Source organism: Sander vitreus, chromosome 20, assembly GCF_031162955.1.
Source record: "Sander vitreus isolate 19-12246 chromosome 20, sanVit1, whole genome shotgun sequence".
NCBI lineage: Eukaryota > Metazoa > Chordata > Actinopteri > Perciformes > Percidae > Sander > Sander vitreus.
Window position 1 is genome coordinate 10,822,254 of NC_135874.1, and position 17,462 is coordinate 10,839,715.

At 40.8% G+C, this 17,462-nt stretch overlaps 2 protein-coding genes and 1 long non-coding RNA gene across 5 annotated transcripts; 1 reads left to right on the forward strand and 2 right to left on the reverse strand.

The window, feature by feature from the left end:
- Nucleotides 1-3,443: 3,443 nt before the first annotated feature.
- On the reverse strand, nucleotides 3,444-4,526 carry fut9a (fucosyltransferase 9a). Its single transcript, XM_078277656.1, has one exon. It carries the CDS (start codon nucleotides 4,524-4,526, stop codon nucleotides 3,444-3,446), a length of 1,083 nt encoding a protein of 360 aa, XP_078133782.1.
- A 5,472-nt stretch (nucleotides 4,527-9,998) lies between these two features.
- manea (mannosidase, endo-alpha) lies at nucleotides 9,999-14,018 on the reverse strand. 3 transcript variants are annotated; one of them, XM_078277011.1, is made up of 5 exons: nucleotides 13,808-14,018; nucleotides 12,189-12,802; nucleotides 11,269-11,378; nucleotides 11,009-11,085; nucleotides 9,999-10,821 (listed from the first exon to the last, which is right to left on the reverse strand). In XM_078277011.1, the coding sequence occupies exons 2-5, from the start codon at nucleotides 12,691-12,693 to the stop codon at nucleotides 10,188-10,190; spliced, it is 1,326 nt and encodes a 441-aa protein (XP_078133137.1). In that variant the 5' UTR covers nucleotides 12,694-12,802; nucleotides 13,808-14,018; the 3' UTR covers nucleotides 9,999-10,187. The 3 variants fall into 3 exon arrangements, with proteins under 3 accessions (XP_078133137.1, XP_078133136.1, XP_078133135.1); XM_078277010.1 differs by having other exon boundaries at nucleotides 13,779-14,018; XM_078277009.1 differs by having other exon boundaries at nucleotides 13,571-14,018.
- Nucleotides 14,019-14,442: 424 nt separating this feature from the next.
- LOC144534903 (uncharacterized) lies at nucleotides 14,443-17,332 on the forward strand. The gene is made up of 3 exons (XR_013503624.1): nucleotides 14,443-14,882; nucleotides 15,198-15,426; nucleotides 15,545-17,332. It is a non-coding gene; the product is annotated as an uncharacterized LOC144534903 (long non-coding RNA).
- The last annotated feature ends 130 nt before the right edge of the window (nucleotides 17,333-17,462 follow it).

Below are 17,462 nucleotides of genomic sequence, written 5' to 3' on the forward strand. Positions count from 1 at the left end.
CTGAACTTTCACATTAATCCCCAACTGACATCGATAGATTATTTGCGCCACTGATCCCACCAACACAAACACATGTATCACACACTTTGACCCGCAGCGTTAAGCAGAGAGCAGTTGACAAATATGTGTGATATCTCTGTGTGGTGGAGGAGAGGACTGCAAATACCAAAGAGCTAGCGAGGATATGGGGTAACTAACAACAGCCAGAGGATCCAGGCGTAACCAACACAACACACTCTACTCACACTCATCAATCACTTATCAAGGCTTTTGGATAGCTATTTATACCTCCGCTGCATTACATGGCACTGGAGAACAGTGTGGGCAACATCTGCGGAAATTATAATTGATATAGATGCAGGAATACTATATTAGGTGGCATCATGTAAATTAGGTTAAGACCAACAAACTGTGTCTAACCTAAAGAACTCAAACTTTCACATATATACTAGAAGATCCGTGTAAAATGGCGGAAGTACTCAGCTTTAAAGGAATGGTTTGAAAATTTGGGAAATGCCCTGACTGACTGAATTCGAAGAGAAGATTGATGCCATTTTCAAGTTTGAGAACGCTATCAATCAGCAGCATGTAAATGCATGTCCCAAAATGACAAACTATTCCTTTAAGAGTAACAAGCAACAACAGAATCTGTTTTTTTGTCGGAAAAATGGTTTCAGCGATTTCATACATTTACCATCAACTACTTCATCAGCTGTCTCTTTACAAAAAACTGTTCTGTATGCTCCACTCAGGTTTGCTCATTTGTCCATATCTTTATTTTCTTTGACACTATCAGACATCTACAGTTAAAACACAACATTTGGCAAAATACAATGATTTGGCAAAAGACTTGTACTGATTGACTCACTGACTTGTTTTTCAGTGAGCTGGCAGAAAATGAGCATTTCTGGAGAAATTGTCATGTTCAACTACACACAAAAATGTCATCACACTAAGGACTCCAGCAAAATCAGTGCCAGGTCAGACAGTATCCAAAGACATCCTGATTCAATCTCTGGTGCTGTGACACACTCACAGACTCAGAACAGGGGGCATAGAAGCCACAGTTCATCATGTTTGTTTTTGTGCAAAAAAAAAAGAGAGAAAGGGAGAGAGGATGAGAGACAGACGACACAAAGAAAAAAACCTTTTGTTTCTTAAAGTCACCAACCACATTGGACAAGAAACCTTTGTTTTCATACATGAGATTGGATTGTACAATATGAAACCATGAGTGGCAGTGTGACAGTTTTAGTACTCACAATAGCTCCATTTAAAGACAGCCACCAGCACAGTGAGTCACACAACTCCACATGAATAAAAGTGCTATATCTCTGCTGCATTTTGGCACAACTTTTTCAATTAGGTCATGCCAACAAGATTACCGCCTAATCAAAAAAAAAAAAAAAGTTCTGTGTAAAATTCCCCCACTTGATGAAACATCCACCTCACAACATTAAACCATTGTCTCTGATGCTGGTTATCCTTTGTGTCTCTATTTTTGCCATAATTCATAGCCTCTTGAAGCACCAACATTGCCTACAAAGGTGCAGCGAAATCACATTCACTGCCTGAAAACACTTGCATGTTATAAAGAGATTTAAACATTAAAAATATATACAACACATTGTTTCTTTTCCCCATAAATGCAAACACTGTTGGAACTCCATCAGTCTGGTGCACAGGAATGATCTGCGTTAGTGGGCTGGTTTGATCCAGATGATGATTCAGTTCACTTCAAGGTTTATATACAGTGTTCACCATGGCATTTGAAACCATATTCCATAAGAAAAATAATTGAATTCATCCTAATTTACATCAATGTCTCCTTTGACAGTGAAGAAATATCAAAATGATAATAACCTGAAACATGTTTGAGTACTCTGACCAAGAAGACGATGGCTCATCTTGCATAAAATGTTGACTTGGTTCTTTCTGTAAAAACTTCATGTCAATAGCTGCTGAGTGCTGTTAAGATGCATTGTTCAGTGGATTAGCTGTTCTGACTACATTTAAAAGTGATGTGACATCTACAGATGCAGATGTTTTTTGTCATGATTGTTTTTTGTAGTGTGCTCTTGAGTGGTGTAGGTTGAGTGGCAAGCCACACAACTGTAAAAAAAGAGTGTAAAAAAAATAAATAAAAAAAAATCCAGAACAACATCTTCCGCATGCTGCCCACACAACACTTTGTGATGATTCAAAGACAGGTATATGGATAACCTTGCAGTAATCTTGAACATTTCACAGCTTCTTTTTTTTTAACAGGTCCCAAACATGTGGGTAGATCTCACCTGATCTGATTTTATCTAATTCACAACCACTTCACCCATACAGTAAATGTAACATGTGCTGAAATAGTTAAAAATATCAGTGTAAACAGTTAATGTCACATTGTGAGATGGCCGTAGCCTACACAGCAAAATTCAGTTATGTTAATTTTGTGCTTTTTCACGTCACTTTCACTATTCAATTAAAATGTACAAATTAAATCAGAATGCAACATAATGAGGTGTCTAGGAATTTCATATTGCAGTACAATGTCGCTGTACTGTACTATCATCATCCACACGCAATCCAACTGTGCTGTGACACATCACAATGAACAATTCACAACATGATGAAAATAGTAACCTCCCTCTCCCAGAGCAGAGACACATCTGCTGTTGGAGACTACCGGGGTAATGATCACCGTATGCCATCTACAACCACATAACACTATGTCTGTCTGTTTTACTGTACATTGTGTAGAGATAGGTAACAGTTGGATTAGCAGTGCAAATGCAAACTTACAAAAATATGGAGGAAAAATGACAGCTACATAATTCCAAAAATCCACAATATGCACATGACACAATTGAACTACTTTCACATTTGGGTTCAGTAAACACTGCATAGGTGACTGCATCACTAGCACAGATGAGATTGTTTTATCATATAACGCCTCACTTGAATAAATATTACATAAATATTTGCACATTTTATGTCAATCTCCTTCTGCAGCCAACACTATTCCGGCGTCCGCTTCATGAAAAGATGATACTTAAAGAAATAAACAACAACCTTGCATCATGAATGTTATCTGTAATACAGGAACATCCATACATTCAAGCAATCATACTAATAATATGAATTAAAAACATAAAAAATAGCAGCGAATGTCATGTTAAGCAAAACATGGGTTCAGTTAAAGATAAAACATGTAGTGCATTTGTAATTCATTAAAAATACTGTAGATAATAAATGAAAGCAAAGTAAGGCTTAGTTTGCAAATAAAATGAACAAAACGGATGTCTCACTGGGCCACTGAACCAATAGAAAAACATCATTTGGGAGCTCTGGACAGAACAGTAATGAACCTTCAGCTTCATGTTAACTGAAGGACAAAAACCTTAAAGCAATGCCTTTAACAACAAAACAAGCACTGCATAGCCCTCAAAGCACTATGCGCCCCAGTACCACTTCTCAAGGTTATTGAATGCCTTGTACTCCTTGTGCCTACGCAGGTAATCACAAGCCAGGCATGTGTGCTCTGCCCAGAAATAGGCCTTCTTCACTTTAAAGTGCCTCCTCCACTCAAAGTACCTGAGGTACATTTCCTCGTTCTTGTCCAAGAGCAGCAGGTAATCGGCCAGCTCCTTGGGCGAGGTGAAGTCGTCCACGTGGATGAAGGCGTCTCCCTGGATAAAGTTCTCGTAGTTCTGCCTGGCCGGGCCCAGAACCACTGGCACTGTCCCCACAGAGAGCGGGTTGTACAGTTTTTCAGTAATGTAGTCCTTGTGGATGGAGTTCTCAAAAGCCAGGTAGAACTTGCAGCTGGCAACGGTGGGGAAATAGTCTTGGTCAGAGATGTACTCCCCGAAGGCTTGCCCATACGCGTGAACCTCAATGTGTTTGTACAGCTCATTGTAGTATTTTACCCGCACGTGGTCCTGGTTCCAGTTGCTCACAATCCAGCAGATCAGCTTGTTTTTGCTGGGTGGGACAAAGTCCTCCTCACCCTCCGCTGCTACGATCGACCCATAAGGCACTTCAATGTCAGCATCCTGACGGTAATTGAGAGTCAGATTGAACAGGTTCTCTATCCCAGGCAGCTGGGAGGAGTGCGACGGCGACTCCAGGTTCATCCATATCCACTTCTGGAAGGATGGTCGCTGGAGCGGCGGCAGGTTGGAAAGGTCAGTGCAGATGTCTCGGTGATGGATGACGATTCCATCCGACTTGTTGTAGAGGTTTCTGTCCGCTGTGATGAAACAGCCCTCGATGTTGAAGAGAGAGCTGCACACGCCCAGGTCGTAGGTTTGTCCGAAGGGCCAGAGCCAGATCAGCACGGTGGTCACGTTTTTATCGTTCTTGATGGAGAAGAGGTTCTTGACCCGGTCTGTGGATACTGTTGACTCTATAGGACCTGATAACCAGCTGGTGGATGGTTTAAAATACATCAAAAACAGAGTCACAAAGCATCCCAGTATGAACGTGCCGAGCAGAAGGGGTCGTAGGATTCTGTGAAAAGGTGCAGATGGCATACTCTGTCCTGGAAAGGGCACACCAAAGAAGAAACAGCCAGAATAAAGTCATGATCAACAGTATACAACATCCAGAATAATTACCTAAAAATGCAAAGGTATTGCACATTTACAACCATGTTTGTGTCTATTATACTGGACCATTGCCTCTGAACATCATTTGTGCCTCAATTAAATACAGTTGTGTGTGTTCACAGCTTGTGAGCATCTGCATGTGAACACAGTGTTCCCATTCTTGCTATAATCTATGAGTGTGCACCCTACCATGCGCAAGGCACCCACTAGTTTGGATCAATACTCGTAATGAAAAATGTGTTGAATTCCTCAGGCTCATTATAATACAAACCTGGTGGATTTGACTGAATGCTGAAATCCAAGCAAGAGTAGAGGTTGTGGGCATCGGAAGGAGCAGATCCTACATTGGGTCGACGGTGGGATCAATCTTCTTTGTAATTCAGTGCTCATAAAACACAATTTTTTTTGCTTTTACGCAGATTAACAATGATCCTTAATGATCTAATGAGGTGCGTTTGATCTTGAATGTACAGGTCTTCTTAATGACGCCTCCTTTACGTGAGCAGGGAGAGAGAATCAGAGAGAATTAATTAGGGCTAGAAAGACTGATCACCACCACAGAAAAAGCATGCGAGGTTAAAATGCAATCAACATGCAGAGATAAGCTTTATCTCCACAAACAAATCTTTTCAATTAGCTGGGAAATCAAATGAAAACACTAAGGTCATTGCAAAATAGCCAGTTAATCATGGATGTTATTTCAAATTAGTTTGTAAGCATGGATGTAAGCTTCCAGCTGTTATTAGTTTTTGGCATATACTATGAATTGTAAGAGAAAGCTGCCATCTTAAGGCTGAGGAGAGTAGAAAGGCCCCCCGACTCTCCAGCTTTCTGGGGCTCAACACACCTGCATGTTGCATAAAGAGGCCATACAAGCAGAAACAGACCTCAACCACACATCACTGAAGCAGATTTAAACCAATAAGACAAGCTCCAAAACTGATTTTTCTCACATCATGTGTCCAATGTGACATATGGGGGATGATATTAGCTGTATGTATGACAGTGCCCCTCCATCTCTCCCATCTGTGACTTAGAGATCTGCGCCCAAAGGCCACATGAACCAGAGCGAGATGAGTGTAGTCCTTTTAAAGGCTTGAGGTATCAATACATTTTCATGTAGGCAAATCCTCTTACACAGCTGGAACATGTTTTCTGTGAGCAGCAGTGATAAGCTCCCTGCTTTACAGAGGATGCAGCCCATGCATACCTTCATATGGTGTAGTGGCGTCAAATATATTAGACACAGTACAGATTCAGAAAGGCTGAAGTGTACAGTAGTGCAGAGATCATAATCGTGTCTATTAAATATGCAGTGTGATAAAGTGTATAGTGTCTCCATGGTGATGGTGCTGAGGTCAGAGTGAGAGGGTAATATGGCTCTAACACAGTCGTTATTTCACTCTCTGCACCAACCAATGAGATCCGAATGAGACATGTGCAGCTCAAAAACACATTCATATTTTAAATAGCATAACTGTTTTTTGTCAAACGCATTGTGATGTATTTGGGACACGGAAAGAGCACCGCATGGGTGAGTAGTCTGCAGCGAGGCTACGTTAAAAATAACTGGAGAGAGGCAGAAAAAACGCAACCACAGATTTTGGTAGCATCAGTCACAGCATCAAATCCCTGATGTGGCTTTAGTAACAGGTAGGCTAAAGGGCAAAAGGAGAGCTATCATGTCCTGCAAAATGACCCCCCTCCCACACACACACAAACACATACATACACACACTTTGATTTATGCAGGCTATTCTGTCAGGTGGGCCGTAGCACTGATTGTAAAATGATAGTCCATCGCAGGTGAGAATTAATTTCTAGCCACCGAAAACTGAAGGTCATTTTAAAACGTGATGCTATAGTCGAGCCACACTATTTAAAATGGTTGTCTTTAGGCGTGACACTGCATCGAAGTTGATGAGAACATATTCACTGGAATAATGTATTTATGATTTATGTTGACTTACACGGCACCCTTTTGCGCACTAACAATTCAACGCGCAGAGTATAAATAATAGCGGTCAGGATGATGCTGAAAGAAATGTACAGTATAGTCTATATGCGATGCAAACACAGCTGACAGTGCAATGTAAGATTTAAAATACGAGTCACATTCACTGGAGAAAAAACAACATATATTCCCCTAAAGTATAAACTGCCCAGTGCATTGGAAATGTGAAAGTGCCGGTCAGTGAATTTACAGTGAGAGATCTTTTTCTAATTAGCTGGCGAGGATTTGCCGTCAAAAGCAGGTACCGCTGCTCAGCCGTGGGGTGCAGGGAGAGAAAACACACAGCCATGCATTTCACTCACCATCTCGACCGGCGTGAGTCAAAATAGACCTTTCTTCTCATTTCCTCCAGAGGTCCGTATACTCTTTTCAAAGACACCTTGCAACATAAGGAAGATGCGGATGCGTTTGGAATAAAAAATCGCGCCCGTCCGCAGTATTTGCAGGAATAGATCCGGATGAGCCCACATCCATCGTCTTGATCCAGAAAATACCTACTGTAGCAATGTGCGCTGAATCGTCCCCGCTGATGCACACCGACGCAAAGAACGATGGCTGCAAAAAAAAAAAAAAAAATAAAAGAAATTGGCGGCTACCCCGTCAGCCTGCACACTACATTCATGGCTCGTTGTGTGAGGACGCCATGTATGCTCAGTGATGTGAAATAATTCCCTGCTGGCTGCCCATGCGCTACCTTGCTCTGTTTACCGTCAATGCAGCTGCAGGCTGTGGCGGAGTGTGTGTGTGTGTGTGTGTGTGTGTGTGTGTGTGTGTGTGTGTGTGTGTGTGTGTGTGTGTGTGTGTGTGTGTGTGTGTGGGATGCTGAGATACAGCGTTTGTGCATATCACACTTCAATCATCTGCTTACGGTTCTCCTTTGAATAACAGGTGAATCATCGCTGCTGCGGATCAAAAGGTTTTCCCTCTTGGCCTGTATCGACTCTTTATAGGTTAACAAAATAACGGGAGTTCTAAGTGGTACATGGCTGCCTTTTTAGTGATGTAGCGGTACGTCAAAGGCTGACCTATGACCGCGAGCCAGTGATGGTAATGCACCACAACCACAAACTAAATCCAACGTCAGGTAAATGAGTAATGTATACCAATTTTTTCACAACATTTTCATAATGTACATCACTTGCTGATATGAACTACAGATTGATGCCTTAGCACACTTAGGTGGGTTAATTATTCTACAAATAACAAAGAGCCTCCAACTGTGACCATAAACACCATTAAACCTTCAACATAGCAAGTTATGCCTATTAGCCATTCATTAATCATTTAAAGGGGCAATCCGGGGACTTATTATTGCACTTCCATAAAGTTGTGGGACTGAGAGATAGATTTAAGAAAGGAGAAGAAAAGAAGTCAAAGTCCAAGTCAAAGGAGCAGAGGCTGAGATATCGCCACTTTTTGTCTCTTCTATGAGTCAAGCTCCAAAAACTCTAGCTCCTCCAATTCCCATATTGTGACTCAATACTGTCTTTCATTAGACTCCCTCTCTGCCTGCTAAATGCCCACGTCTTTCCGACTTAAAGCTCTTAAAAAAAAAAATTAAAAAAAACACTGTACACTACCTACTCAGCACCAAACAGCAGACAGACAAAGCTAGCAACTAACTGGAACATTTAGCAGTTTAAGGGTGCATTCAGACCACATTAGGTGTAGGGTTAAGCGACGGGGTCACTTAAATGACCCATTTGTGTCCCCATTTTGTTCCCCACTCTATTGTGCTATGTCTGATTGCTGGTAGTTTACGCGATCCACCGCAGTGTGACGTCTGGTTGCGTTTCCCCAAAAGTTGATTCTGTTTTAACTTTTCGCCACTGCGTTTTTCCCCCGCATCCCCTGCAGTCAGCACGGTCGCAGCCTAAACACACTACCCACATTCAAATGAATGGATAGACTGGCGTTTTCGCTGCAACGCCTAATCTGGGCACCGTTTACACGACAACGCTCGCAGGTAAAAACAACAAAATATTTGATCAGATGTGCCTTTTGTTTAGATGGCAACGGTGTTTTTGGGGCTTAAAAAAAAAGTAAAACCACCCTCCAGAGTGGAAATCTTAATAACGCTCCACCGTCGCATTCCCGTCTAAAGGGTAAAAACGCAAAAGTCTGCTGACCCACCCCATATTTCGTTACATAAATCAAAATATAGAGTGATTACTCGCCCATGGCCACTCCACCGTTGGGTATCCACAGCCTGCCTATACTTGGTCCGGATGGCTTTCAGCTTTGATATCTGACTTTTACAGATCGCGTCTTTCTCGTGTGGATATGACGTCCCTCCAGGTACAGGATACTGCTGAAGAAATTCGGTCAATATGTCTATATATTTTGACTGGCAGGACTCCCAGTCCACGCCCTGTTGTGCCTTTGTGGCTTTGTAATCTAAGGTTGTTTGGAGCAATAACTCCACCTCCTCGTCTGTCCAGACAAAATTGTCAGCTTTTGTTGTTCGCTTCGCCATGTTTTGGTTTCGCGCTACTACGGAGAGAAGTAGAAGGAAGGTTCTACACAGGCGGGCGGACTTGGCGGACTTGGTGGTGTTGTGTGGCAGTGCTTCACACTACCACCTAGCCGCCTGGTGTGCATACTACATCGAATTTCTCTTACTTTTGCGTCACCATATGCACACAGATTTCCCCCCCAAAACGCTTGTCTAAATGTGGAATAAAAAGTGAGAATGCAACGCCACTTTTGCGTTTTCTCTTTAGATCGTTTCCGTCTAAACATAGCCTTTGTGTGAATGCAGCCTGAGAGCCTGATGTTTCCCCTCAGCAGTTGGTAGAATTGGAGTGCGCCAGGTGACCAGAAACATGACTATAGTAACATGAAATGTTTCCCCCAAAAGGAAGTTCCAAAATAAAATGAGGGGTGTTAAAGTGACACATAAAGACACCATGACAACCTGTACCAGGCATGTACGACAGTGTCAGACCAATAATTAGAAGGTAAACTATTCCACAGATAAAAAATAATCGTCACGTTTCCCTGCACTCTCTTGGATCTTCTTCTGTTTCAATGACTGAATTACTGTCCTGTTACCTCTCTACTGTTCCATCACTATGACTCATCTCAGATTTTATGTTGTGCTTTTTTTGTATATTGTGTGATGCGACAGTTTTATACCAGCAGGCTTTGTTTACTTTCCTTGTTTTCCAGGACGCACTTTATTTATTTCTATCGGGGTTTAATATAGGCACAGATTACAGGACCGAAAAACATGCCAAAAAGATTTAGCTGGATACGGTGGAGACCGTGGAGTCTGTGATTAAACATGCTGATTACGTTAGGAATCCCAAAATGTACAAGGCTGTGTAAACATAAGAAATAAGACATCAGTTAAATTAACAATAATTCACCCATGTATATCACATACATCACTGCAGCCACAATTCAGATAGAGTTCACTTGCCTGCAGCTTCAAAATTAAATATGGCTGTTCTCATAGAATAATTTACATTTGCATTTTGTTGTGCATTCTGCAACTAGAACTTCATTTAGTTTCCATTTAAATTATTGTAGACAACCGTGAATAAACATTGCTATGGCGCTTAGTCGGATCAACCCTGCCATTTCCGCCGCTCGCCACCAAATATCGCAGCCCATTTGCGGGTTATCTCCAGGTAGATTGCAGGTTTATTGGGCAGGTAGTCCAGATACACAGTCTGACTTGTTTTGGGAATTGCCATTTCAATCTGAGTCCCCTCGTGCCATTCATTAAAAGATGTTATAGAGATAAAATCAGGCCTGGCTTTTAATGCAGCACTCAGCGAGGTTTCATAGTACTTGCCGTTGATGCGGTTTCGAGTGTTCTGGAAGTTCCAGGGTCGAATGCTCGTGTCAATATACCCGGGGCCCACACTTGGGATGAATATCAGGTTGTTATCTTCACAGAAAGCTTTAATAGAGTCCCAGTTCCGCTGAGTGGACCCATAGGAAAACCCATTAGTAGCAAAGTAGGTGTAGATACCATCGAAACCGGAAGTCAGGATATCCCTCTTATGTTTCTCCTCGACCAGCAGGGCAATGAAGATGGCGTCATACGGGGTATCCCTAATGCTGTTACTCTCTGTGTGTTTTAGCAGTTTGGCCCACTGCTCCGAGTTCATCAGATATGAGTCATACACATAGAAGAGTGGAAGAAGCTTGCCATTGTTTGTCCGGTACTTAAAGAAAGCAGGGTGCTCGCCGTATCTGAGAAGGGGAGGCATTCACAACACAAGATAAACAAGCAAAGAAAAGAAAATGTCAAAGGAATAAAAAGACTGATGCAAACACGAGCATTGCTGATTAATGATGAATCATGAAAGAATGACTTCCAGAGGGAGTGTATGGTTATGGTGCTGACATTTGACTGACAACCCTAAAGAAAAACACTCACTTCTCAATGATGTATTTGACATTAGTGAACATGTTGGCTTCATCTCTTTCTTTGTATGGTTCAATGTGAAACGCTACCTGTAAACTCAGAAATGACAGCGACACAAAACATTGAAATACGCATACATTTTCCAGATCTATTTTCTCTTTTAAGATTTCAGAATATTAGACGTTTTTAAGGAGCTCTGTACATCAAACATTTAGTCTGCTGCTAAATACAAAACAAAAGCCTACTGAACACACTACTATCTTCATACAGACCTTAATATGGTATTTATGTGCCACTTCCAGCAGCAAAGGCACAAAGTCATCTGTTGGACCACCATTATCATCATTCATATTAGGAGGATACCAGGAAACAGCAATGACACCTGAGAACAAACACAGTAACAGTTTAAACATGAAAACACACACATATAATGGTTCATAATAACAGGTTATTCTACTATTCTTATATACTGCAGTGATATACAGTAGGGGCAGAAATGAACATGCCGGCAATCATTTTCCCCGATAGTCAAATTTAAGACTACTGTAAAGTGTGATACCCTAAAACCACGTGAATAACAAAACACTGTGAAAAGCTTTACAACCAGCTGATTATCATTCCTACATTATGTATCATAATATAGGGCTGGGTGGGAACCATATTATTATTATTGTCTATCTACATATACATAGCCATAGCCATTAGCGATAATGAAATTGAATTGATTTTTTGCTTTATACCATAGGTAAAGTTATGTCAGATTCAGTGGAACACATTTAACTGCCATGAAAATCAGTTTAATTATTTTACACATGACGTTGCATATATCTGCTGTATCGTAATATATTGTATCACTGGAAAATAATGCGATAGAGATTTCAATAAGGATGTACCAATCCTACTTTCCCCTTCACGATTCAGATTACCTCAAGTCAAGGTGTCTGCCAATATGGAGTTCTGATCCTATACCAGTGCTCCCTTCTCATCCAGATCATTTTTATGCATAACATGAGGCCAGGAAGTGCAGTGGCACTAGCTGAATAAATGTAACTCAACTAATGATGTTGATGAACAAACTGTATTTAATGTGAATAAATGAGGTCCGATTTGAACCACATCATAATATCACAGTAATGGTTTCATTAGAAAAACACAAGTGAGAACATTGAAATAATGTCCAGCCATGTCTTACCAATAGCTGCTGTGCGCAGCTGCTGCATATGAGACTCTATAATGGAGGGATCCCTAGAACTGTAAGGCCCTAAAGAGGGGTAGAAGTTGGACCCAATGTCATCAGGTGGGACGTGTCTCCCTTGTGGATACCCCTGAGCCACCTTACCGTCCCAGTGGGGCAGCTGTGGGTGGTCCCAGTGGATGTATTTGCCATCAAACTGGGGGCTCCCAAACCATGCGTAGTAGAAGGCATGGAGATAGTAGTTTGGAGGAGGGAACTTCCTCAGGGAAGCTTCCAGTTTCTCTGACTGAGCAGAGTCATTTATTTTGGTCTGGTCTGCTTTATTGTTGTTTTCTTTCTGGATTTGATTGTCATTCTTTCTGTCCGGGAACAGCTCCGCACCAACAGGGCTGCTGAACGGAGAGTCTTCTGGTGTCAGCGACTTCAAGACAACCGTTACTATGAGCACAAGCAATACCAAAGCAATTAATGTGATGCAAGATTTGCGCCTAAACCTTGCCATTCTTCAGTCAGTGCTTGAGGCTTTCCACAGTTCATTGTTGAGACAGCAGTGGGGGATTGTTGTTGGACAGGATGCCATTGAAGCTCTGTCAGTGAGTTTGTTGTTCAGCCTGGTAGGTTTGAGGAAACGAGATATAAGTATGGTACAAATGAACATTAGGGCTGCAACTTACAATTATTTCCCTGATTAATCAACTAAGCATTTGGTCTATAAAAAGGCCTTAAACTACCTTGTTTGTCTGACAAACAGTCCAAACCCCACTATGTTTAGTTTGAGGGTGAAACTGACGAGTATTTTTAAATTTATTTTCTTGATTAATAGCCGTATGTATTAAACAGTGATGAACATCCATCACAATTTCTTACGAGTTCAAGGTAATGCTTTCAAAAGTCTTGTTTTGTCTGACCAACAGTCCAAAACCCAAATATTAACCATCATGTTTTTGCTTGAAAAACTACAAGATTATCAATAAATGCTAAATAATTTTCTGTGGAGGACTAATTGATTAATTGACTAATTGTTGCAGCTCTAGCTCAGTTTACTCTAATGTAAGGCAAAGAAAACCAGCAAATCCTCACATTTCAGAGACTGCAAACAACACATATTTGGCGGTTTGTTTGAAAAATTATGCAAACGATGAATAAAATCAGTTGCCTAATATTCTCTAAAAAAGAGAAAGGCGTAGAAAGACAGAGAGAGCGAGCTACATTGTTTTTTAAGTGACTGCACACTAGCGGAAGTGCAGTCAGAAACAAACCAGTTACAGAAAGCTAACTGTGCTAGCTATATCACGTATAGCTACTAGCATACAGTTCAGCGATGCCTAAAGACAAAATTAACAAGCTAACAACGTTAGCTAACGCTACTTCAACTCTACCTGTATTGATGAACTTTAGACTTGTCAACAGCAGCCAAGAATAACAGGGGTGACACAATATTAGTTGTACCCTCCGAGAGTCAAACACTTTGCTTGTTCCTATTGCATTGAAATACCATCGCTAGTGTTAAACACAACCACTCTTAACAGCTCAGACGACTCCTCATAAATTATTTCGTTTTATGAGATGCAGAGGACGGGACACAACCTGCACTTGTAGTTCGGTTTAGCTTGTACCGGAAAACGTCGCAGATCTGTAAACGCTTCGACAGCAGCTACCGCGCAGTGACTGTGACCCATCCATGATTTATAAGAAGCTGATGTTACGCGCTGCGTCCATAGACAGTATATAAGAATGGACCGACAGATCCCGTTGCTCTGGACGGAGACCAGTGAAGGCCATTAGAAGCACTTTTCCGGTGAGCGTTACTGCACAGCCTCAAACTGAGAGAAACGACGTAAATGTGACGTGTACAACGTGTCTGAAAGTTGTAAGTCTTCTGGTAGCTGTGCCAAGAGAAATCTCAATCATTCCCAATTTTGCAGAGACGGAGAGCGTAGGTATATGTAAGGAGATAACATAGGCACAGGCTAATTATTGCTAACTAAAATGCTAGTTAACATTGGTAATTAAACTTAAACAGCTAATGTAAGTCCAAACTGCCTGCGAGCTTCTCCTGTACAATACGGTAATTCCTCTACTATGCGACAGTAAGTCGCGTGGTTATGACACAATCGTTAGCCTATTTTTTACAAAAACGTATACTACGGAGTCATAACGTGAGGTACAAGGTAATGGAGCCTTTTATACATTGTCGTGTTTCTTTAGAAATAAACAATGGACAAATAAAGTCTTTAAACGCTTCAGATGTAAAGTTATTCGCTGTCAAAGTGACGTCAAAATGAATGGCAGTCAAAGGAATGCTAACGTCGGGTGATCGCTTTGTAGCATCAAAATGGCGCCATAGGAGGTTCGAGCTCTGAAGCGAAGCTTACCCCCTTGGCTGTGTCCTGTTCTGTCAACAACAGTCAAAGGAGCAGTTTAACCTAACTGAATCACAGTGATACACGTCGCCTCCATTCGTCTGGGAAGGTGTTTTTGCTTTTTCCAACGTTTTAAATTGTTAAATCTTTCTTCTACACATTTTGAGCGCTTATTTCTACTTAGCACTACTAATACTATTGTTTTTATTTAATATTATTATTATATAACATTCCTGTTTCAAAAAAATACATTTCAAGTTTATTTTGCAGTGGTTGCTAACAACAACAACTGACAAAAACATTCTCATCTCCACCATCAGGCACAACGGTATGTAAGCAAACTGCACATACAAATTAATATATAGATACATATGGACACAAAATATTTATGTTTCCACAAACTAAGAAAAAACAAGTGCCATTCTTCCTTTTAGATTGATTTATTATTCTGTGTTAGTGTATATTTAAAGAATTTCTTGTCTTATCATTTTTTTTCTTGTTAAAATCTAACATTAATGCTCAATAATATGTATTTGAGCTCTGGCAATCATGAAACATCAACATTTATGCCAATAAGCCTTTCTGATTGAACAATTTGATGGCTCATATTTGTTTTAATATTTCTGTTTATAATATTCCATAGTTGTTTGAAGTTCTCAAAACCAAACATCTTAGGCAGACTCACATTGATTATGGAAGAACCACAGCCACGGAAGTCTTCTGGGCGCATAAAGAAGAAAAGGACGATTCTCTCCTATCAGACCCCCTACTTCCTGAAGTCTGATGACAGTGATGATATGATGATGCCAGATGCAGTGGAGGTACAGGATGATATGATGATGCCAGATGCAGTGGAGGTACAGGATGTACAGGTTCGGCAAGACAGGCAATTGGTTCACATTATGCCTAAATTTAACAGACACAATTACTTGTTTCATTGCAGGAAGAAAAGTACATGTTAAAATTAATACATTCAAATGCTTTCCTCAGGGCAACTCCACATTTAGCTCACAGAGCATCATCTACTACGCTCTCCTCTTTCTAAAAGTGGGACTGTGGATCACCTTTGCTTGGATCTTGTCCCACCTGCACCTGGGCGCTCCATGTTTTCTCCTGCCACTGATCTTGTGGCTGTATACAGGGCCGATGCACAGAGCTCTGAACTGGGCTAAGAAGCGTATGCGGACCTAGATGCATAAAGTGTCACACTGGGCCAAATGACGCACAAGGCACAGGAGAGAAAGAGTTCCTCTGCTTTTCAATAATCCTACCAGTCAAGACATTAAATATCAGTTGTATGTTGAGATTAAAAAAAAAAAAAAAAGCGTAGAGGGAATCGCAACTTTGCAAGGTCTCAAATTTCCTGACAGTACAACGACATTCATTCATGCAGAGACATCAGCAAAAACATCAATTTTGGTTTACATCCATTTTATTGAATTCATAGACTTTCAAACAAACTTGTACAAATTGCAAAACAGCTTTTGGTAACACCTCAATGTTTTTTGTATCAGTATTAGGAAATAAATTAAGTGATTAGAAAGTAAACAATGTGGAGATAATACAGAACAGAAAGAATAATCCCACAATACCACAAAGAGCAAAAAAGAAAGGAGGCAACTTTCTGTTTTCCACAAAGAGTCAACTGCATCTTATTTGCAGTAGACTGCCAGCACCTCCTTGTGGTGACTGACAACATTTTGTACTGGCAATGCAATGAAAGGCCCGTCCTGAGCTGTCTTTTTTTAAATACACATCTGATTTGTACTACTTTATACTGTACTACTGTATTTATACACCAGGTGGCATCACTATCACACAGCATAATGGCCGGGTCCTGCCACCCACTCCTGACTCCTCCAGTTTTCATACTCTGTACCAGAACAGATTGGGCCATGTGATAGGAGGATAGCTGGCATTTTACTTAAAAGCTTCCAAGAGCAAACTTCCCTCATTTTGTAATGTTGTGTGCTCTATAAACACAGCACTAAACAATTCAAATACTGTGGAACAATTTGTGAAGCTTGCCTTTTATTTATTTTATCTTTTTAAACACTGTACAGCTTTACTTAGATACGTTACACACTTTCAAAATTGCCAACCAGTGCTGTAAGATATTTTCTATTCTTATGTGCTTCTTCATACAAAGACGAGGAAAGGACAATTTTTTAAGCACTTTTAGTACACCATATATCCAGTATGTCTGCAGGTAAAATACTGACCATAAGTGACTCATAGTATTTGTTGAATCTCTGTGCATGGACATTAAACAAATCTCTCAGCATCTCTTACTACAAATCAAGAGGATTATATTGGGGGGAAATTATCTTGATGAGAACAAACAATAAATAGACCCAGAAAGAATGTCAATACCAGCTCTGTGTGAGGAGCTGCATGTTTTTGAGTGGGTGTAGAGTCGAGGCACAGGGAGGCATAACGGAGTGGAAGAATCGAAGCCCGGAGGGCGTTGTGTTCGGGGAGAGCGTGTCCACTGCCAGCAGCATCCGACCAAGCCGGTCTCTTCACATTCTTTGCTACTCACTGGGAGGTGCACTTTTTCAATGGTTAAATATATAAAATGTGCGCCTGCACAACAACCACAAGTGCACTGCATATGCTGTGATGTGTTTAAACTGTTAAACAGAACCCTTAGAAATGTTATTTGTCTACAGATTTAGACCTTAGTCTCATTGAAACACATTGGAAGAAGTCCCTCTACTTTAAGAGAGATCGAGGCAAAAACAATGTTCAATCTCTAATGTGTACTTGTTAAACTAATTCCTCTAACTCAGTCCCTTTGCCCCTCTACACAGAGATGACACAGAACCTCAGACAACCTTAAATGGCACTGGAAGTAAAACCACAAAAAAAGATTATCTGTTAATAATATCAAAAATACCAACAAACA